Raw genomic sequence first — 23,023 nt, forward strand, 5'->3', positions numbered from 1 at the left:
TTACCTGAAAACCTAGATCCCTATGGTTTTCCAAGATACTGCCACTGTCTTGGCACCGAAAGAAGCAGCAGCATCCTCTTTAGGGAGGGTGGCACCTCACCCGCTGCAGGAGCTTTTGGAGATGAAGACCAAAGAGAAAGGAGACGACAACAGGTTTTAAAATCCAAGGCTGCTTGCCAGGGAAAGCTGCAGCTCCAGGAAGATGAGGCTCCACAGGAGCTGCCCGAGCAGCGAGGGCTGGGAGGAGGCAGTGCGGTGAGACAGCTCACGATACCTGAGCAGCAGGACCGAGGAGGGGAGAAGGACTCTGTGATGGTGACTGCCACCTCGGGTTGATGGAGAAGGCACAGGACAGCAGTGAGGTTGGACAACACCAGTAACTAACTCTAATTATTCTGAAATTACTGCTATTAATAATTCTCCATTGGCTTTTCATGTGTCACATATCAGGAGGACAATTTTCTTTTTCTGCAGCAATAAGAGGAATGGAAAAACACATTTTTTTTATTTAACAGAAAAATATCAAGCTACAAAGCGACTGCTGTAGCTCCACAGAAAGCTGCTTGTTAACTCAAAGAAGGTTCTTGATTTTGTACCACAGTGAACAGATGAATAAAAAACCCCACAGGTCAGAGGTGGGTACAGACTCTCCCAATTAGGAAGGAGAAATTAGGCAAACAAACTAGCAATGAACAGCCTAAGCATCAAAAAACGTAAACAGAATAAGCAACTGTAACACCAAACCCAGTCGTTTATTGCCTCTTTCCTACTTAAACAAAGCCTTTGGCAAGCACGAGGGATAAAGCAGTACATTTTCTCAATCTGAACCTGGTCATCTCATAGGAAACAAATTAAAGGTCCTTCAAGCCAGGCAGATAAGAATCAGCTAAACAGAGAAAAAGGCACTCTCGGGTTACCAGCTGACTTTATCTGAGGCCGGCAGCACTGCCAGGTCCCCTGAGATTTCCTACACGTTTTCTAAAACGAATAGCAAGTCCTGTTCTTCCCCTACACTGCAGAAATCTAACGTATAAACTGCTTTATGCCTTCTCCTAGGACAATAAAAATCCACCTGTGATACTCTTCTGCTGGGCACAGATGATGATTTTAGGGTTTGCCCACAGATTACGGTGCAGAAATTCCCAGGACAGCCTGCATGTGGAAGACAACACGCACAGCTACACACTGCTCCTGCTGGCAAGGTGCTGGGGCTGGAAAAGCCTTCTAGCTCTGGGAAAGCACCAAATGAGCTCTGCTAGACTGTTCCCAGGCTCAGGCACACAGAAAAAGCTCTCTCAAACCAGACGTCTCCTCAGCCTTCCTGCCCTTCAGTGGATATTCTTCCCTGCACCTCTGTGGTCTCCTCTAAAGCCCTGTAAACCCCATCTTCATGTACACATCCTCTGGCAAGCAATTAATAGCTTAATTACATTCTGTGTGCAGAACTACCTCTTATTTGAAACTGCCTCCTGCCAGCTTTACAGCTGCTACACACCAGCCTTGCACTGGCCACAGCAGATTTCCCTCTGCCCCTTTGATCCGCCACCACTCAAGGCTCTGGTTCAGTCCTGGAGCACTGCAAAGGGCTGAGGACGGAGTCCATGTGATGTGACCGTGCTGATGGGAGGGTGAACTCCAATCAGCAACAAAATCCCTCGCAGAAGACAAAAAGCAACTTGTGGAGTCATCATTTGCAACCCCAGACGTGGTTGAAATTCCTGGGATTCCTTGAGAGTCACGAAGATCTTAAGCGTGGGAGACAGGGATTTGGCCAACCTCTTTTCAGTGGTTTGTGGGGACAGGACGAGGGGCAATGGCCACAAGATGGAGCTCAGGAAAATCGGCACCAACACTTGAAAGAACTTCAGCACGGTGAGGGTGACAGAGCACTGGGACAGGCTGCCCAGGGAGGTTGTGGAGTCTCCTTCTCTGGACATATTCAAGGCCCGTCTGGACGCCTACCTGGGCAGCCTGCTCCAAGGAACCTGCTTTGGCAGGGGAATTGGACATGATGAGCTCTTGAGGTCCCTTCCAACCCCTTCAATTTTGTGGTTCTGTTGTCATTATATTAGAGACAAATCATAAATGCAATCAAAAGCAAGCTAAATTCATCAGGACTGCTCAGTAAAGCAAATATTAGAATATTCATACAGTATTCTAAAATAAATAGACATTAAGGGCAATATTTATGCAAGTTTCTTAAAAAAAATTAGTTCCAATTAGCGTTGACCTACATCAAATTGTAGGTCCTTTTAGCTGTTCTACCAGTGCACCCTTCCTAATTCTCCAGATTATCTGTTATAACCAGGATGATAGACTGACTCCACATACCATAACGCAGGAATGGTTGCGTCTTTATTTGTTTTAACAGCACCAAATGGAGCCTCATTACTGATTATGACTTTTGGAACACCACCAAGAGGTCCGTTATCTAAGTTTTGTTGCATTCAGCTGCCAACAGCAAAGTTTAATTTCCAAGACAAAAACTGTTTCCGCAGCTTGCAAATGGCAGGTTCTGTAATTATCTTCAACACCGAGATTTGCGCTAATATTTAAATTAAGAATTACGGCTCTACTCCTCCTGATTATATTTTTTGTCCTTAGTTAGATTTTGCTTTTGAAGTGCAATTAATATACATTAATTGCTTGGAAGTGGATGAAATCAAGTGTGCACTCTGCAGCTTCATGCAGTTGTGTCCTAACAGGAGAACTCTGTGCCTTTCCCAAAAACTTGCTGACTTCACTGCAACGCTGCTCAGCATTAAGCAAAGTGCTTACACTGAATGTTGAGCATACCAATGTATGTATAATCAATACCTGAAATTCTTTGTTGTGACACCGAAAAATGAAGCAAGTGTGATCCTCAGACAGTTCAAGCATTAGATACTTGTGTATGCAGCCAAACGTGTACATTCGCAATGGGCAAAATGCTAATTCTAGGTTCGTGCTCTACTGTCTGCAGTATCTCAGGTAATTTATTCCTTCTACCCAAAATTAAATAAGAAATGGTCCCAGCGGTTCCTCTCCCCTCACTAGAAGGCTTTAGTATTACTCACCAGCACGCATAGGGAAAGAGATGACTAACGCCTTGTCCTAAAGCTTGTGAAGTACTGATGGCTGCTATTTGCTATCAACTAATGTCAAAGACTTTAAGAGAGGAAATTTATTAAGAATAGGAGTGCAATTGGCTAGAAGCAGGTTCAGGACACATAACGCTGCTTGATGCACACATCCTTGAAGAAAAATATGCATCCGTAGTCTGTGTACGTGGCTGAAACAAACACACACCCCTATGAAAGAAATAGTGTGCCTTCAAAATGATGTTCTCAAAGCTTAGGCAACATTATAATATTAAATATTATAATAATATTATTATGAATAATAATATTATGATTTTATATATATATATATAGATAGATAGATGTATAAATAATAACTGCTGGCTGTGCAACATTACTTGAATGTGCTTCCACGAGTTTAGTGCATAAGCACATGAAGAACACACTTCTTTACCATACCTTTCTTCAAAGACAACACAGACTCAGGGCAGCAGCTTCTGGGTATTTTTACTTTGGGGTGAGGGGAGGTAGGTCAGACTTTAAGTGGCACAAACACTTGGTTTTCACAGCTTCTGTCACCACTGACAGCACTTACGGGTAGGTGCAAGAGAAGCCATAAGTAAACACGAACTTTATACACACGTTTGGATTTAAATTATTTGTTCAGAAAGTGTATGATGCTGTTTGGCATCACACGGGAAAAAGCAGAGCCAGTTCTCGTTTCTCGTTCCTTTAGCTGACACTTTATTTGCTCCTTTCTTTTACATTCAGCAAAACCCAGCCTTAGGGCACTGGTTGAATCCCTGAGCAGTGTTACCACATGCACTAACCAAATAGGATCTCTGTATGGAAAAAGTGACCTCAAATTATCAAACTACATATGCAGAAGGAGCTCTTATTTTGTTTAGGTAAACTTGTTTCATGTTATATCTTAATTCCTGAATATTTTGACTGTAACCTTAGCATCATTCAAGGTATTATGGATATTGACAGTTTACATGGCTGCAAAAACCAAGAGAGATACTTCACAGAAGAAAAATCCATGAAGGCCTATTAAAGAGAAGAACCAGCACCCCTGGCTCTCTCTCTCTGACCTTCAAATCATTGAAGAGTAGAAGAAGTACTCTGGGGAAGGCATCACTACGCTTAGCATTGTTCTTTTACTCTTCTCAAGACTTCCCGGCCACCACTGAGGACAAGATACTGGGTATGTGAACTCTGGTTTGAACCTGTATCACGTTGTCTCCCTCCATATGGAATGAAGTGTGGCAATGCTGGTCCAATGATAAATGTTATTACAAATATCCTACATAATACTGGTGATCTATAACTATCATTCATATCAATACTTATCAATTGTAAGTCATTCAAAATGCAAAAGCAAAGCAAAACAGAATTTAAAAAACACCAAAGCCAAGCAAAAACATGCACACGTGCCTACAACAACAACAACAAAAAAACCAGCAGAGAAATGCAATATAAATATTAAAATTCTGACTCATTTCAGAAGTTAAACTCTTAAGATCTGCTTACAATGTGACATCCCACAGCAATGAGTCTCATTGTTCAAGGGGTATAAAAATACTGATCTCTAGAAAGTAGCCCTTCATCACCTTAGAGTCACATCACTATTGCCAGATAATCAGAGGGAACAGGCTTTAACAATGGGGAAAACTGCAAGCTAGAAACATACCTTGGATTCAGTAGGAGGATACAGATAGAACATTTCTAAAACTAGTCATAAATCTTTTGATATGCTTAAGCCACTACAATAAAAAGCATCTCAATTTTAAAAAGAATTCCTTCCAAAAAAAAAGACAAAAGTATACACTTTTGGCAGCAGCTGAAGCTGAAATGTAGTTCAAATAGAAGTCAAATACATGGAAAAAAAAAAAAAACAAATAAATGAAAAAAGAACACAGAAGAAACAATCATCTCCATATTCCAGTGTATGAAAAATTACATTCCAGAAGACATTTTGAAAGGCCACTAGCATTAGACTTATATTTAGGAAGTGCTTTTAAGAAGGACAGTGTTGTAAGACTATTTCTAGCCCATCTGCTGTCTCTGCCATTACTACTTCCAAGTGCCAGTACTATCTAATCTGCATGCATCCTGGGTAATCCTTCTGCTAACAAGCCTGAAATTTGTCTGTGTGTTTTACATTAGCTGTGTCTAGTTTCCCAGGATCACAGGCTCTTGCTTACCCTGGCACTTATTCGTGCTAGTACATTAGTGATATTTTTGAAACATCTTTCATAAAAGCAAAAAGGGGAATTTTTATTAAATGCTGCTTGACACCAAGATTCTGGTACTGTCATGTAATACCTGGCAATTTCAGTAATGTAAACCCAAAGGATTTAGCAGAAGAGATAGGAGCAGCCTAGGATCTCACGGCCCCAAGAGAGCTCTGCTTGAGTTGCTGGGGAATTGCACTTGCACCTACTTGTCTCATTCTAAGACACCTCATGGAGCTGTCTCCTTCCTCCTCACTGTGAAAGAAGCCTGCTCAGGCTAGCTTAGACCTGAAATGAAATCTTAACACTCCTGAGCCTGCCTGATATCTTATCTCCTAGAAGCACGGTGACCATTTCATTAAAAAAATACTTCTTTGAACTGTGCAAAGAACCATTTTTACTAGAGCAATTGCAGTTTGGGAAGCAGCCTTAGAAGTACTAACTGCATTTAAGACATTGTTAGACTGACTAACATGCGACTGGTAGGTGACACAAGTGAACTACAACTTTTTCTTTCACTCTTTCCAAGGAATTTATAATTTTTTTGCAAGCAGTAGACAATTTGAATAAAGCACAATACTAGAACAGTATTTTTCTGACTGATTAGCCTATGCAATTAAAACCAGCTAACAAAGATTTGGAAATCGGCTACAAACTTTCCAACCAAGAGGAAAGAAACCAAACTAATCCGTGAGTCAACGAACATAAAAAATAGATGAGAAACACCAAATAAAAATCTATAATGACATTCTAAAGATCATTACATTTCTAATGCTCTCCTTCATAATTCTATTTTTTCCATTAAAATCAAAAATATTAATAATTTAAGCTTCTGGTTACAGCATACAGTTTATTAAGTTGTTTGTCAATTTTATGACACTCTGCCCTAGAAACGTAACAAAAAGAACCATTTTTTTTTAAGCTACCAATTTCTTGGAAAGTAAAACTGAAAAGCTGCAGCTATAAGTCATCACTTAAGCATTTCAGAGAAAGTATTCACACTCACCAGCACCGCCGCTTTCAGATTTTTCATCTGATTGGCCTTCTGGAAAAAAAGAAAAAAAAAACCAAACAAATGAACAAAAACAGAAACAACGTTTCTGCGTTGATTATTTGAAATTACAACTAAAAAGTGGGCTGCAAAGCAAAGAAGGATAAAAACCACACTTACTAGGTTTGATTAATGTTTATAGATGTGCTTTTTGAAGAAAAAATTACTACACAGAGCAACAAAAAGTCCCCTTTAGTACCCAAACTCATGACTTAAATGGGATAAACTCCATTACACCTCTGATTGAGCTCTGCACAAACGAAGTTACACAGCTATAGAAAATCAGTTGTGGGATTATGCTTAAGTAATAAACCACGGCCATTTATCTTACTAGTCTCTGTAGACAAATAAATATCATTTTTGTGTATTTAAAACAAAAACAAAGTTCTGCAAAAGAACATGTTTGTCACTAGACCAATTTTGAACATGGGCAACCTCCTCTCTAGTTTTTCTGCAGCTTTCTAGATCACACAAGGATTTATTTTTTTTCAGTCTTCTTACCTTCTCATCACTGGCCCACAGCTGGTACTAGAGCCTGACTTGTCAGATAAAAATATATCAATTAAAAATCAGAAACACATCCTATTCCATAGAGAATGAAAGTATGCGTGAAAGAAAAAAGAAACGTGTTGCAAAGTGGCTTGCCATAAAACTTATCACTCAGGTGAATAGCAGAGTGAAAATCAGGAACAGATTCCACATTAAATTTCAGTCCAGCCTTTCAGGAAACAGCAGCCAATGAATGTATTTTGGTAAACCAAGTTCTAACACCTACAAAGTCCTATGAAGATAAACTCCTACATAAATTCCTCAACCTCAAGTTCAACTGCTTCTCCTATTATTTGTTCTTTTTGCACCTCCTCTACGGCAGAGAACAAGAAGAACATTTTTACTTATCTGCAATACAGTTAAAAATGGTAAAATATACTTGTCTTTTGCTTCCAACTCAGCCGTGTCACAGCTATCATTATGGACAATTTACTCACAGGCGAGGAGGACTTACTGCTATAATCCAGAGAGAAATTTGTGAGTTGTTAGTTTGATCATTTCTGCCATTTACAGGCTGGGTATTAACAGAACTTGAAAACATGAAATGTTTTACAAAACCTTTTTCATGCCACTGGTTCTTGCTGGCTTTCATGGTTGACGGCCCTATTTTCTCATTGAAAAGGCTGACAGCCAGGGGACTGATGCAAATAGAAGGATCTGAGAGATGCTGCTTTTCTCTGCCCGAGCAGAGGCTGTTGTGAAGTCCTAGCAGCTGAAGGCATACATCTTCTCACTCAGAAAATGTCTGTATGTGGCCTCTTCCCACCCATAAGCATTCACTAAGTGAGTTATAAACCCTGGTAACATCCCAGACATACACGTAGGACAGCCTGTTTGAAGAAAAGCATCTATTTTTTCACTGACTGACTTTTTTGAGTGTATTTGGCATATTTATGCAGCATAATGTTATTACCCACCCAATATTCTAGCTCAGTTTTAATTTAGTTGTGGAAACATTCACAACCTACCTAACAAGCAAAAAGAAGAACATGCAAACACACTGAGACATCAACCCCTAACTGGGCTGAGATAGTTTTCAAATTCAGATGCTGCTTCTGTTTCTTTTTAATTTTGTTTTAATGAAAGACTTGTCACCTCACCATAACTCCTGCGTAAGAAGCCATCACACTTAAAAATTGTTAATTGCATCTCCAATTCAAATAACAATAAATGTGTACTATGTCTACAAGAGGAGTGAGCGTGCCTGCCTGCATGCAGCAGGTGAATTTGCCTTTAACAGAGACAAACGATAAATAAATATTCAACCTTGCAGAAAACTGCCCTTTTTTCCTCATCACCAGACAATTTGTTTTTGTTATGATTGGGTCACGTGTCTCCGCTTTACAAATCTTCTGAGTACAAATAGTACAAAGATGATAAGGGCAGCTGTACCATGTCTACTTCATATATTATTCCATATACTCTTTGCATTATATCCTCGAAACGTTTATATTTGTACGGGAATTAACAGGCTATAGTTTTAGTAGTAAAAATGAAAAGAAAATTAGCTTCCCCCTAACAACCAGCTGAAGCCACTTTACATTCATTTTCTAATCCTCACAATGCTGGTAAGCAAATATTTCCATTTTTCAGAGAGGGAGAAGAAAGATGCTCTAAGTGTCACTGTTGTTTATTAACAGACAATGTGTCACAATAATACCTATGAAATCTTGACCCATCAAGCTGCTGTCTGTAATTAGACTAGTCCAAGTCACATATTCTGGTTTTCTGATGATGGGTTGCATCCTCTTCATGATCCTCACAGATATTTTGAAATTTGCATAAATGCCAGAGAGCTGAAAGGCAGCGGCTGTTTGTATTTCTTTTGATCTTAGGCTTGCCAAGAGGCTTTCCTCTCTTGCTGTTACCTGACTGCTCTCCAGCCAGCCCATAAAAGATTGAAGTACATAAATGAAGAAGGAGGCATCAAGTAAGACTGCAAAGCACTTTGGAGCCTGGAATATGTGTTAAGTGACAGCCCAAATAAATAGAGGAGATCAGAAAGTGCTGCTGAGGTACACGGGTATGTGCCCAAACACCTGACCAGGCAGAACTAAGGCAGTGGATGAGGGCATTTACTTCCCAAATAACAGTTAGAAAAGTGTGAAGAGTCAAACATGCATCTAATAAGACTGGAAGTCGTATCACAAGACATCAAGATTCTGAGTACTATAGAAATAATTAAATGTAATTACAGCAGTAATTGCTTTAATGAAAGAAAGAAACACCTTTCCCAGATTGTTATTAGCCATTGCTCCCCTTAACATCTCTTTAAATGGCTAGATACATCTGCTTTCAAAACTCCAACTCTGAATAATTATTTTCACTGGAATACAATGGCTCACTGTAAGCCATGCAGTAGGCATGATTCATGTATCAGCCCAAAAAGGGGACTTTCACATTAGTGGTTGTGTTAAAACAAAACAAACAAGAAGAGAATACTGGAAGGCAGTGGGAATCCAGGAGCTGGTATTCAGGCAGACTCATCTGTATTATTGAACGGCGTTACAAAAAAAACAGTTGCACTTCATGAAATGAGATTCTGAAAGAAGAGAAGGAAGACACCGAAAACTGGACACGAATGTCACGTTACGAGCCAGCGATCTTCTGCGAGGCATGAAACAGCGAAACGGCCCATGCACGACTGCTTCTCGGAAAGAACCAAAGGTCTGCCTGTCATTCTGCCACTTCACGGATTTCTCTAAACACATTTTACTCGAACAGCAGCGAGCTGGGGCAAGTAGGAAGGAATTGAACATCGCTAAAATAAGCATCAAGGCAATCCCACTTACGAAGGGGGAGTTGCGAATATATATTCAAAACTTCAATAAAATGAGTCATCTCACCCAACTTCACAGAAATATCTTAACGCTATTTTTTCCTGCAGCATGAAATCTTTCTATCCATCCATCAGTCCTTTACAGGAGGGATGCAATCGCCTGCCAAGGTCTGTGTTTTCCCATGGCACATTAGTAACACGTTTCCCCCAAAAAACAACTGAGTACGAAACTTTTCTCACCGTCTGTAACGTAGCTGTGTTTTTTTATTTGTATTGAGAGCCAGCAAGTCTGAACTACCTGCTGACAGAAAAATAAGCAAGAGGCAATTAAAGCAGTTAAGGGAATAAATTTATAGCCCCAAACTGAAAAGTTTGCTGTTAAACGTTTAACAAAAGCATGTTCTCGTTTCTTCAACCAAGACAGAAACTGTCAAATCACAGCACTTCCTCATGCCAGGGGGAGTGCCAGTAGGAAGCTCAGAAAAACACTTTTTATCCAGCATATCCCACATCAAGTTCATGATCTGCCCCTACATAGTTCTTAGCCATACACAGAAGGAAAATTCGTTTTGTTCGATACAGAACACTGAAATATATGCAAAATGCTCTCCTCTCCTCCCGCCCAAAAAATTACAACTGTGATAGCTGATGACAAAGATAAGCTAAAATGCCTGGAAGCACAAATAGCATTGTTGCATAGCAACTGTTGATGTACATATGGTGATGTTTATGGAACAGAATGTAGTTCAGAGCTAATGCAAAAATAATACCGAAATCAGCCTAGACGGCAAGACGTAGACAGCGAGAGGCAACCGTGCTTCGGGTCCCTCTGCAGTCACCAGGGAAGCCACGCTTCCCACTAGCTGTGCTGAACTGATTGCCAGGAACACCGCTGCAGGTCTCGGTGATCTGCCCGGCAATGAGGACTCCGACATCTCGCAGATGCAAACAGCACTGCAAAGGAGCTGGGGAGAGAAAACGAGGCTTCGAAAGATCAGCCGAGGATCATTTCTGGGAAATGGGCATCTGCTCCTAACCTGGACCAACACAACTGCGATGTAACCACTCCTCACAGCTGTCCGGGCAGCAGCTGAACGTGTTATTTTGCAACCAGTATTTTTGAATGCATATTGCTAATTCTCTGTAATTCGCTAAAGCTGTGTCAAAATACACAAACAGCAAAAGAAAAGAAACAAAGAGAAAAAAACGGAGTTAGTTTACACAGAAAGCACGCCGTGTGTGAAAGCAGAGACCAGCTTTTCAGCAGTATCTGGGATGGGATCCACTTTATCCAACTTTGTATTAGCTGGTACAAGCAGTAGAAGACCAAGGAACTGCAATTCATTAGATTTTGGACGTAACAAATGGCACCTCAGAAGAGCCTGTTTCCATCCATTAACTAATTGGGGACTGCCAAGGCTGCAGAGATTTACAATGCAAGAACAAATTTCTTCCAACTCCAACAGGTATTAGAACCAATTGCGATTCAGACAAAACAAAAACCACAGGAGACCCACTCAGCAATCTGGAAATCACACCATGCAGAAAATACTAAATTACTTGTTAAGTTTCATCTCTTTTGCTTGCTCTAAGTGGCTGGATAAGTCAATGTAAAGTGCTGAACTGGCCAGATGGGTGAACTCCCTGCAGCATCCTCTCTGATTACCGAAGATTTCAGAAGCAAACTTTGGCATCTCATTCATTTTCTGAATCAGAAAAATCATAGTACCTCAAGTTGGAAGGGAACCACAAGGATCATCATGTCCAACCCCTGGCTCCAAGCAGGATTACCCATAATCAGGCCATGGGTCTGAGAATGTTGTCCAAACACTTCCTGAACTCCAGCAGGCTCAGTGCTGTGACCACTGCCCTGAGAAGCCTGTCCCGGTGCCCGACCACCCTCTGGGTGAAGATGGTCACTACGTAAGCATATCAGGATAACAGACATAAAAGAACTTAGGGCTTTTAATGTGCTCCAGAAAAAAAAAAAAAAAAAAAAAAAAACTCTTTATAAAAGAAATCAAACTGTTATATGAATTCCCTCTGTTTTAGGAGGGAATCTTGAGCTCAGTCCTCAAGAAAGGTACTGACTGAGAGCAACAGTGCACAAAGCACTTTTTTTGTCCATGTTTCACCCCCATTATTCATCAAATACATCCTTCCAGAAACAACATCAGAAATGCCACCTGCAGTTCTACACCAGCTGAATCTTTGAACCATGGTTCAAGCTGGCATATCATATCTGTAACACAGCACACTTTGCAAAATACAAAGCAGCAAGATCACCAGTGCTTTCCACAAAAATATGCTAGTTATAACTTGAGAACAAGCATTGGTCTGTTAGAATAGGAATTAATGCCTTTCAGTTTCTTAGGACTGCCTCTTACTGTGGGTTGACTGATGTGCAAAGAGGGATAAGCTTTTACTGAGCCTTTTTCCCATGGCTGATACAACTTTAAGAGTTCTTTTCCATGTGGACTTTCTGGCATCAAATAGTTTAGCAGCCCTTCTTTTGGGCAGTATATCCATGCGTTTGTTCCGCTCTTCAGACACCTGTTCTCACACTGCTGAAATTGGCCACGGAGCTCAAACCATATTGGAGATTCACATTCCAAGACAAGAGTGGCTGCAGGAACACAGTGTCTGAAAGCAACCAGGCTGGAATTTGGGATATATTTGTCACGTTCGTTTTTACAAACAAAATCAAGAAAGAAAAGTACACTAATGTTTATTTTTGATTGTACTGGCAATAGCAGCTTTAACACAGCAACACAGTTTAACACGGTTTCCTGAAAACTCACTAATTGCATGCCATGCTTGCTAAACTCAAGCAAAAACAACTTTGACAGGTTCTGTGCTTATTCAGTGCTTCACTCCAAATATTTCTCACTTCAGTAAATTCCCTTTGCCCCTGATTAATATTATAACTTCTACTCCACTCACTAGGTCGATGGTCCTTGAATAACATCTTGGAGTTGCTAAGAAATGCCAAACTTTTAATTGATTAGATAAAAAAAGGATAGCTTCTAAGTACCTAAAGGCTTCAAGACACTGGCATTACAGATAGTGAAACAGAAATAAAAGGGCATCTTCTGGCTACCACAGTCCAATGACTTCCATTATAACTGATGGCAAATATTCCATATTCAAGTTAAGCTGCAGTTATTGCATACGTTCAAGTTACCCCAAGAGGTTCTGGAAGCAGTATTTTGTATTAAAAAGTATTTGGAAAACAAAATCCCACGAGATAGCAAACATGCAAAAATCTCAGAATGCAAATTCTAAACACATCTTCACACCTGAAGTAGCTCTCTTCTTTCAAGCAATCTGAGGTCAGGGCACAGAGAAACAAACAAACAAACAAAACATGAGGCACAACTGAGATGCTTACATGGTTCATGAAAACTTGTCCCCCTATCTCTTTCCACATCTATAATCTATAGAATATAAAAACCAATATTTACGTGTTGCATGTTATGCACATGAAAATACAATCTTTCTTTTTTTTTAAGTGAAAAAACGATTAAAAGATTAAATTAGTTTCAGAGAAAGGGATAGCAACTGAAAAGTGCCTGAGTCGTAGTGTTAAGAGCTTAAATTTCCAGCCTAACGGTGACAGTCAAGTTCCCTATACCTTATTACCAGCCATTAAATCTGTAAAATAGATTTTAAAAAGGAGGTGGTCAAACTTACTGAGTATTCTAACTCTGTCCTGTGAGTTATGATTCTGCACCCTCCTTTATTTGATAAAGCATCACTCTACCATCATCTACCATCATAGCAATTACCTGCCAGCCTATGAACGTGAAAACATCAGAAGCTGTAGAGTTTGCTGCCCCACAGAAGGCAGAAGTATTAAAAATTATTGTTTGTCTCCTGGGGAAACCAAAACCTAAAGTACCTGAAACGGAGACAGTAAGATGAGATCTGCAGACATCTTACTTCCTTCTCTCTCTCCCCAACATCCAAAACACGACCATGTAATTTCAGCTGAAAACCCTACAACACATGGGACTTGCATGCAAGCCGGGCTGCTGAGCATATTGTACACTGTAACACTGCCACGTACCTTAAATCTAACATGCAATTTAGGACATGTTACCTCAAACATCCTAACTGCTCATTCAGCTCCTGAGCTTTACTTAAGGCAGGCCAACCAACTGGAATCCAGTGAGAAAAATGGTAACCTTACTTCTGCAGTGTTTGGTAATAGGACCTTGTTAAGATTTAATACGCTTAAACCACAGTTAGATTCTAAGAAAACGTGGTGAACAGATGTGTTTGCTAAAATGGACCTGATCAACTGGGCAGAGGTAGAACCATCATTTTTATAAATCTAAATTCAAGGTAGAGATCAAGGGGAAAACGTGTTCCCATGTGCTTCTGAGGTGAAACAACACAAAAACACTTTTTCCAGTGAAAACTCAAGAAGGGAACGCACAACATACTGCACTGTGTTCTGTTCAGCAGACCCACCCACAGGTGAAATGTACGAGATAACAAAAAAAAAAAAAACAGTGATACATATGCAGATTACTACAAAACAAAGCCAAAATTTATTCGGAGTCTTCTGGCCTTTTCAGCACCCTGTTTATTGAAATCAGGTACGCTAGGACTGTAACAAATTCTGACCTACCTGCTGAACTTTCGGTGAACACCGTTAAGGTCTGTCCTCCCACGCTTTGCAGAAGAAAAGGATGTTCCCTTGGTGCGCTGACAGAGGCGGGTTTTCCTCCAATATCATTGATGCTGGCAAGTTCTTCATTCAGAGTAAATGACACCTAACAGTCACAATGACCACAGTGTTACTAAACAGACTCAGTGACACAGCTCTAAGAGTTATGGGGAAACAGAAAGAGAGAAAAGACAAGTAGTATAGAACATTTCTACTTCAAAAACATTTCAAAAAAAAGAGTGGGTAAGAATTTTAACACATTGACTGCGTTTTGAAATAAAGCATTCAAAGCTTTAATGTATTTAATAGAATTTACTCATCTTTTAAGTATATTATTTTCTCTTGCAGTCAGAGAATAATTTGATCTTCCTTATTAAAATGGAAGGCATAATAGGCTTCCAGGCATCATTCAGTGATTTAAACAGTTTCACACAGCCAGCTTAGTCCCCAAGAAAAGCGCTAGGGCACCACAAGTGTTATTAGCCTGGGAACTCCAAATCCAGCTCCCCTGCCATATTTACATAGCAATGCCCATAAAGGAACTCGCTGAATGCCCAGTGCCAGGCACAGCAAGAATCCTACAGAGGGACTCATTGCTTGGTCCAAAGTTTCTTCCAGTTCAAAGTGACAGACCTAGGCGATCTTTTAAGCAATTCTAAATAACACTCCTTTTCTCCTGGATATCTCCTGGACCACACAAAAATCAGACCACATGTCTGAGAGAGCTGGCCAAACACTTCTTGAACTCCAGCAGGATCGGTGCTGTGAGCGCTTGGACCCTGTTCCAACTGCCTGACCACCATAAAGAACCTTTTCCTAACCTCCAACCTGAACCCCCCTTGAAATAGAAGTCCCACAATAAACTTATGGGCATAGCTAGGAACAGAGTTCTCTACTCCCAACTCACCGGTACAACGCTTAATTACAGGTGTAACAAAAAACATACAGTATTAGAACCCAGAAAGCTCTAAACAATTGTTAGAAATCAAAAGATAACACATCCACAGCCTTTGGATGTGGTAGTTACTTACTTCTGTTCTTCCTTGATTTCTGCAAAAGAAAATATTTAATGTTTTAGTTTCCAAGATCTACTTCCACGAGTTTAGCTTCCCTGATCAAAATGCAAAAAGCAAATTCTGGTTTTGTTACTCATCTTCACTCCTGAACTGCTCAATTTTTTTTTTGGATGCTGATGCCCAAGGATAAGTGGGAGAAGTCAGCAGGTGAGAACAGAAGTAGCAAAACAGCATAAATTAAAGGAGATTCTCCAGTTAGATGTGCATATTTCTTAGGTTTAAGAAATCAGACGTCACACGATGGCACAGTGCCACTCCCCCAGTATAATTTCATGTATTTAGGAATTGATCACACTACACAGGCAGGTATTTTTCAGTTTACAGAGAAATATGCACATGGTGTTTGTGAGAAACAGGATTATGTAATATAAAAGGTGCAACATTATCTATTTTACTGCTGATGGCTTCTTCTATGTGCAATGTCAACAGTCTAAAAATTGCAACCAGGAAAGGTACAGTAAAGGCTTACTTGGAAATCCTTAGTTTTCCCACTTCACCTCTTCCTGATGCTTTACTCCATTGTTGTGACAAGTATTTCGGGACCTAAAACAAGATGACAGATTTCAGGAAAAGCAGATTTTAAAGTTCTATATAAGTTATGTACACGCACATACTTTAAATGTTTTCTCACTGACCACTCCAGAACATGGTATGATTTAAAAATCGTAGGCAATATATTCCAGTAGGGAGAGCAAAAAGAACCACAGAATGGCTTGGACTGGAAGGGACTTTAGTTCTAGCTCCCCTGCCATGGGCAGGGACACCTCTCACCAGCCCAGGTTGCCCAAAGCCCCATCCAGCCTGGCCTTGAGCACCTCCAGGGATGGGGCAGCCACAGCTTCTCTGGGCAGCCTGTGCCGGGGCCTCACCACCCTCTGAGGGAAGAATTTCCTCCTAACATCTAATCCAAGTCTCCTCTCTTTTAGTTTAAAGCCATCCCCCCTTGTCCTATCACTCCACTCCCTGACAAAGAGTCCCTCCCCAACAATGCAGCGTAAAAATAAGGCCAGCGTACAGTATGTTTGTCCAAATGCGGGAAAAACTGGACTATCTTGAATCTCAAATACTATTATGCAATCATAAAAAGCAAAAAAGATCAGCTTCGTGTTCTTAAATGAAGGAGTCTCAGTAATCCTACCAGATAAAACTATACTTTTAAATACTCACTAGAAAGTCTCATCTTTTTGGGAAAAAAAACAACACCACCACAACTATGAGGACTGCGAGAAGACAGACAGCTCATAGACCAAAAGGTGTTGCAAAAGAGGAGGTTTAGAGCTTGGGAGCCACACAGATCCCTTCAATTACAAAGTTTTTGGTATCCACAGCCTCAGGCAGCCTGGGCTCTTGGTGGGCAGCAAGATGGCCTCAGGGCACAAGTAATGAACCGACAAGCTGAAGGCTGGCTTTCTCCTTTTCCTACCGCAGTGCGAGCTGAGATCATAGCCCTCCTTGCTGCTCCCTGGCCAGAAAAGACCAGCTCAGTACTGCGGGGTAAGCCAGGCTCTGAAACCCGGCGCTTCCACGGCCAGCCTCGTGCCTCGCTGCAGCTGGTGTCCGTCCACCCACGCTCCTCAGCCTCCCACACGCATCCCAGCAGGCAGGGCTGTGCCTCCGCAGCAGCGCCTCGTTTTTCTGGGGATGAGGATGCCAGGACAACGCGCCCAGCGCTCGGCAGCCTTACCGGGTTCTTCTCACAGAGCAGACAAGCTTGAGGCAGATGAATAACATTTATTCTGTGAGATCAGAAGGTTAAGTGTTTGTGCCAACATCCTCCATCTCTGTTTAGCAAAAAGCTGAGTGCTGATTAGAGCAGTGCACATCTCCACAGGACTTCAGAAGATGTCACAGCCTCGCCCCGGGGAGCAGCTCCCCACCCAGCTCCTGCATTTGGTGCCTTCAGCCCCCGGCCAGTTCAGCCCCAGGGGCACGAGGAGCTTCCTTGATTCCATCAAGAGATGGAATACAGACCTGAGACAGCAAGGGCAATCATATCCCACTGTTTGCAGCTATCTGTAAGATGTTCAAGTGATATGAGAATTACATATTTCTCTTCTACAGCAAATAGCTGAAAGCAACCTAACAGAAGTTCCTACTTCCCAGAAACCCTTCCTCTCTGCTCAGGATGCAGCAGTCACCGCAAGATGTACCTCAAAGACTCAAAATAGTAAATTGTCAAAGCAGAAATCCCTCTACTGTTCCAATACAACGTACCAAAAAAGTATTCCAATACCAGAATTTAATAACTTCCTTCCTAACTTGCTCATGACAAACCTGGACAAATTCAAATTCTTTAATTTCGCAGTCCTGGCTTAATTCACATTCCTGGTACCACAAAGCTCACGCAGTCCTCAGCTACTCAAAACATCCGTGCCCAGGTAGAAAAACATTGTGAGGTGCAGCCACTGAGAAACGTACCACATGCTGCCCTTGGTATGTTTCAGGCACCAAGCTGGTTCTCTGCAGCCTCATTTTTGCTTACTTCTGTTCTCTGCAAGACAAAGTTTTACTCCACACTGAGGAAGTGAAATCTACCCCAGGAACTCGCTGACAAACAGTAGCCTGCAAAGTTCCCAAAGCTCTGACTAATTTAATAACAACCTTGCATTTATCCTGCATCCTTCCTTAAACCAAAACAAGCAAACAAACCCCACAGAAAACATCTTAGTACTGGGGCTTAACACTTGCCTTCAGTCTCACGGCACCCCAATAACTGGGGAATACCTAGGAAATCCTCATGCCCTCCAACCATTCAGCCAAACAATGTCAATCCAGGCTGGCACTGGGTCAAACCCGTCACAAATGCGTGACAAAGCAATGAATGGGCACACTGTACTGATATATTTTTTCATAGTTTTTGAAGTGGTGACTTTCTACAGCAGATTTCACGCCGAATCAGGCCTCATTTTCTCTCTAAAGACAAGATAAATGCTGTGACACGTGCTCTGGATGACTCAATGGCAATATTATGATGTGCTCGCACCTCATTTCTGTCTAATTTATACTGCCAGGTGATAAGGCAGACACACATTATCAGTGGAGAAGGACTGAAGGATTCTGCTGCCATTAGCGTCGCTGACTTGCCACATAATAGGATCAGACAGGGAATTTATTCAGGCTGGGAGGCTGCAGATCAATCCCGCTCCTTTCAGCTGCCTCAAAGAGTGCAATTAATCATTACCTTTCTGCCAGCCCATCGGGATTCAATGGCTACACAGAGAAAAAGAAGAAAAGGGGTTGTGAAGGGCTGAGATCAAAGGATTATTTCTATCTGCTCATGGTTACTTCAGTTCAAATGAGATGGCACTCTCAAAACCCTCAAAATGGTCTCAGAAATCGCTAGCTCCATGCTAATGGTGTAAGCAACCACAGGAGAGGTAAGGAATGTCTTACACACTAGGGAAGTCTTAACTGGCCAGTTTCTTTTAAGTTTAGCATGATAAAAGTGTAACTTCCTGACAACAGGCAGCCTTCACAATCTTTAAAATGATGTACAGAAAATGTAACAATGTACAACATCTGAAAATAAATGTACAGAAAACAAGAGTGGCCATTCTGTTTTATACAGAACAAAAAGAAATTTCAAAGAATCCTAAACAGGAGTTGGAAAAACACGGAGTTACGGAATGAGCGATGTGGGGACAGAAGAACTGCCCTTCTGACAGAGCACTTGAAATCTTGTAGGCAAGTGGCCTTTATTCTGGGGTTCTAGATAAAAACTGTCTCCAAAAAACCATACAAGATAACAACAAAAATAAATCTGTCACACTAAGTAACACCATTTCAAGACCTCTTACAACTGCTGTTCTCTTCCTGCTGCTCACCTCACAGGAACACCAGGGCTCCGGCACACAAGGAGCCCTGCAGGTGCTGTACAACAAAAGGGCCCCTGAATCACAGAATTTCTAGGTTGGAAGAGACCTCAAGATCATTGAGTCTAACCTCTGACCTAACGCTAACAGTCCCCACTAAACCATATCCCTAAGCTCTACAAACATCCCTGCTCCACACATCTTCTCTCAGCTTTTTCTCAACTGCTTGGCTACCTTTGGAACAAAACACAGAAGCAGCCCCCACCTTTAATAAAATCCTGCCTATGTTCTGCATTCGATGAAGTTATCTAGTTATCTGCATGCTGCATGTATCAGAAATCAAGTAAGGCTGATCTCAGGACCTGTGGTTCTGTTTTCTTTTGACCATATAAACAAGAAGTTAAAGCTCTCATCCTTTAAAATATAAATAAATACAGCAGATTAAATTAAAACAAATAAAAATAAACACATCACAGACGGAACAAGCAATTAACAACTCTAATAGCTAATACTAAATGGGCTTCGCTTTGCTACCAATGCATACCCAACAGTTCTCATGATGCTCTCAGCTTTCCCTAAAAACACAAAACAAAGTTATCGAAGTTGCCTTCTGGCTTTGTACTAAAGCAGCCCACTGTGTTTCTTGTGTCTCGTGCTTCTAAAATACTCATGACCACATTTTTTATTGCCTGTTAAGTAGTCCCTCTGGAATACTTCCCATGCCAGCATAATACATGCTAAAGGGCGATTAAATAAGTTTTTTCCCCCCCTCCTCCAGCAGAGCTGATTGCTCTCTCCCTGAAAGCAAGGCTAAAGTCAGCCTCGTTATCCCACCTAGCGAGGGCAGCAAGTACTGGTGCTACACGCTGCCACCACTCTGCGTGTTGAAGATCCCAGTAACAAGCCTGGTTGTCTCCGAGTTCAGGTCCGAAGGGATTTAAAGGATAAAATCCTCCACACCTTGCTTTGGTCTAGCAAAGTTTGCTGTATTTCATCGTTCCTTTTAGTTCATTTTTCTCATTAAAGCAGGCAGCAGCCCATGCTCACAGAGCCGTGACAACTGCAAGCTCTGATGTGCCTGAGAGCTCCCGCCTTGCTGCAGGAACCAGCGAACCGCAGCAGACTGAAGGTCGGCCCAGTTCAGCATCCTCTCCCCACACATGGCCAGCAGCAGGTGCTTCAGGAAGAGCAGAAGATGACAAGAACAGGAATGTTCCACAGCATGTGGGAATTAGAATGCTTTCTGTGATCTTTGACTCAGTGGTCTTGAAGCAGGGGAGCACCTTCACTTTTAATATCTCAATACATTATTCTGGAACAAGTTTGTCTAATGTCAATCACACCTTCCTACTGCAAAAAGCTCCAAAACTTAAATATTGTGCAAAACAGTACCTGCTTTGTTTGTTCTTCATGCCCACCACGTGAATTAATTTGTCACACCCCTCATTCTTGCTGCAGAACCAACTCTTACCTACTCACCTTCTCCTATGCACATTTCTCCTATCTACCTGTAATATCACTTATTACTTTAGAGACATCTGTAAGATTTCACAGAATCACAGAGTATCCCAAGACGGAAGGGACCCATGAGGATCACTGAGTCCAACTCCTGGCTCCACACAGGTCTACCCAAAAATTCAGACCCTATGACTAAGTGCGCAGCCCAAATGCTTCTTGAACTCCAGCAGGCTTGGTACCATGACTACATCCCCAGGGAGTCTGCCCGCCCACCCTCTGGGTGCAGACCCTTTCCCTAACCCCCATCCTGACGCTCCCCTGTCCCAGCTCCATGCCGTTCCCTCGGGTCCTGTCGCTGTCCCCAGAGAGCAGAGCTCAGCGCGTGCCCCTCCGCTCCCCTCGTGAGGGAGCTGCAGGCCGCCATGAGGCCTCCCCTCAGCCTGCTCTGCTCGGGGCTGAGCAAACCCGGGGACCTCAGCCCCTCCTTTGGGCACTGACAGCTTTGTGCCCTCCTTACACCGTGGCACCAGAGCTGCACACAGTGCTGGAGGACAATCCCTTCCCTCGCCCAGCTGGCAGTGCTGGGCCTGATGCACCCCAGGGTACATTTGGCCCTCCTGGCTGCCAGGGCACGCTGCTGGCTCCTGTTCAGCTTGCTGGGACCACAACCCCCAGAGCCCTTTCCGTGGGGCTGCCCTCCAGCCTCTCACCCCCCAGTCTGTATGTATAGCCAGGAAATCAATCACCTCCCTAGCACAAAAGGTAACAGCATATTGGGGAATTCCCTCACAGACACCATTCCTCTGATCACTCCTCATGCTGTCCTCCGAGCTGCTTCTAGGCCAGCTACATCCTTCCCAAGCAGAGCACCAAGCGACACCCCTCAGCACCCAGACCCGGCACCAGGGAAGCCCCTTCCCCTCTCACACCCCCTCAGGAGGACGCCCAGTGCCTGCTGCCTGCCCCCAGGAGGCTGAGGAGCCGCCTCCAGCCCTAAGATGGCACCGAGCGGCTGCCGGGCCCGCGCCCCGCTCACCTTGACGAGCCACATGCCGGTGTTGTGCTTGGCCCCGCTCAGGTCCAGCTCGCCCTTCTCGCTCATGGCTCGGCCGCCACCGGCCCCCACCGGCCCCGCTCCTGCCCCGGCTCCTCCCGCTGCCCTCCCCCGGCCCCCGAGCACCGACGGCGGCCCAAGGCGGACAAACGGCCCCGGCCGCCAGCGGAGGGGACGGGGGTGGAGGCTGCGGGAGCCCGCCCCGGGGACGCCCAAAATGGCGGCCGGGGGGAGGGGTTAGGGGAAACACCACAGGGAGAATTCACGTTCCCGAGAGTGCTGATTAAATAAAAAATAGCATTGTACTCGCATCATTTCAGGCCGTGGGAGGGTGGTTGGCCCCATGGGTATTGCAGAAACACAGAATGGTTGGGGTTGGAAGGGACCTCAAAGCCCACCCAGTCCCAGCCCCCTGCCGTGGGCAGGGGCACCTCCCACCAGTCCAGGTTGCCCAAAGCCCCATCCAGCATGGCCTTGAGCACCTCCAGGGATGGGGCACCCACAGCTTCTCTGGGCAGCCTGTGCCAGGGCCTCACCACCCTCTGAGGGAAGAATTTCTTTCTCCTAACATCTAATCCAAATTTCCCCTCCTTTAGTTTTAATCCATTCCCCCTTGTCCTACCCCTCCACTCCCTGACAGATTCCCTCCCCAGCTTTCCTGCAGGCCCCCTTCAAGCAATAGAACGCCACTATGAAGTTTCCCCAGAGCCTTCTCCACACTGAACAACCCCAATTCCCTCATCTTGTCTTCACAGGAGAGGTGCTCCAGCCCCTTCATCATCTTCATGGCCCTCCTCTGGACTTGTTCTAGTAGGTCCATGTCCTTCTTACATGGCAGGCCCCAGAGCTGAAGGCAGCACTCCAGGTGGGGTCTCACAAGAGCAGAGCAGAGGGGGACAATCACACCCTCACCCTGCTGGCCACACCATTTTTGGTACAGCCCAGGATATGGTTGGCTTTCTGGGCTGCAAGCAGCTTCTTGACAACCAACACCTCCTGGTCCTTCTCCTCAGGGCTGCTCTCAATCCATTCAGAGTTTCCAGGAGGATCTGTCTTGTTTCCACCCTCTGTAAGCTTCCATTTTCTACTTGTGTTTGGCCAGGAGCTCCTTGTCCATTCATGCAGGCCTCCATGCAGGCCATGTGGCGTTCTTCCCCAGCTTCCTCTTTGTTGGGATGCACTGTTCCTGAGCTTGGAGGAGGTGTTCCTTGAATATTAACCAGCTTTCTTGGGTCCTTCTTCCCTCCAGGGCTTTGTCCCCATAGTGCTCTAC

At 43.2% G+C, this 23,023-nt stretch overlaps 1 protein-coding gene across 1 annotated transcript in view; it reads right to left on the minus strand.

Moving 5' to 3' along the window:
• The window catches only part of GTF2F2 (general transcription factor IIF subunit 2), an 83,259-nt gene extending 61,320 nt beyond the window's left edge, over window positions 1-21,939 (minus strand). Inside the window, exons 1-5 of the mRNA XM_068675074.1 lie at window positions 21,733-21,939; window positions 15,896-15,969; window positions 15,382-15,400; window positions 14,312-14,456; window positions 6,303-6,341 (exon numbers count right to left, since the gene is read on the minus strand). Of these exons, the coding sequence (XP_068531175.1) occupies window positions 6,303-6,341; window positions 14,312-14,456; window positions 15,382-15,400; window positions 15,896-15,969; window positions 21,733-21,798 (343 nt within the window). The 5' untranslated portion in view covers window positions 21,799-21,939. The remainder of the gene's footprint in view (window positions 1-6,302; window positions 6,342-14,311; window positions 14,457-15,381; window positions 15,401-15,895; window positions 15,970-21,732) is intronic.
• Between the last annotated feature and the right edge of the window lie 1,084 nt (window positions 21,940-23,023).

The sequence above is a fragment of the Anas acuta genome, chromosome 1 (assembly GCF_963932015.1).
Source record: "Anas acuta chromosome 1, bAnaAcu1.1, whole genome shotgun sequence".
In the NCBI taxonomy this organism is placed as follows: Eukaryota; Metazoa; Chordata; class Aves; order Anseriformes; family Anatidae; genus Anas; species Anas acuta.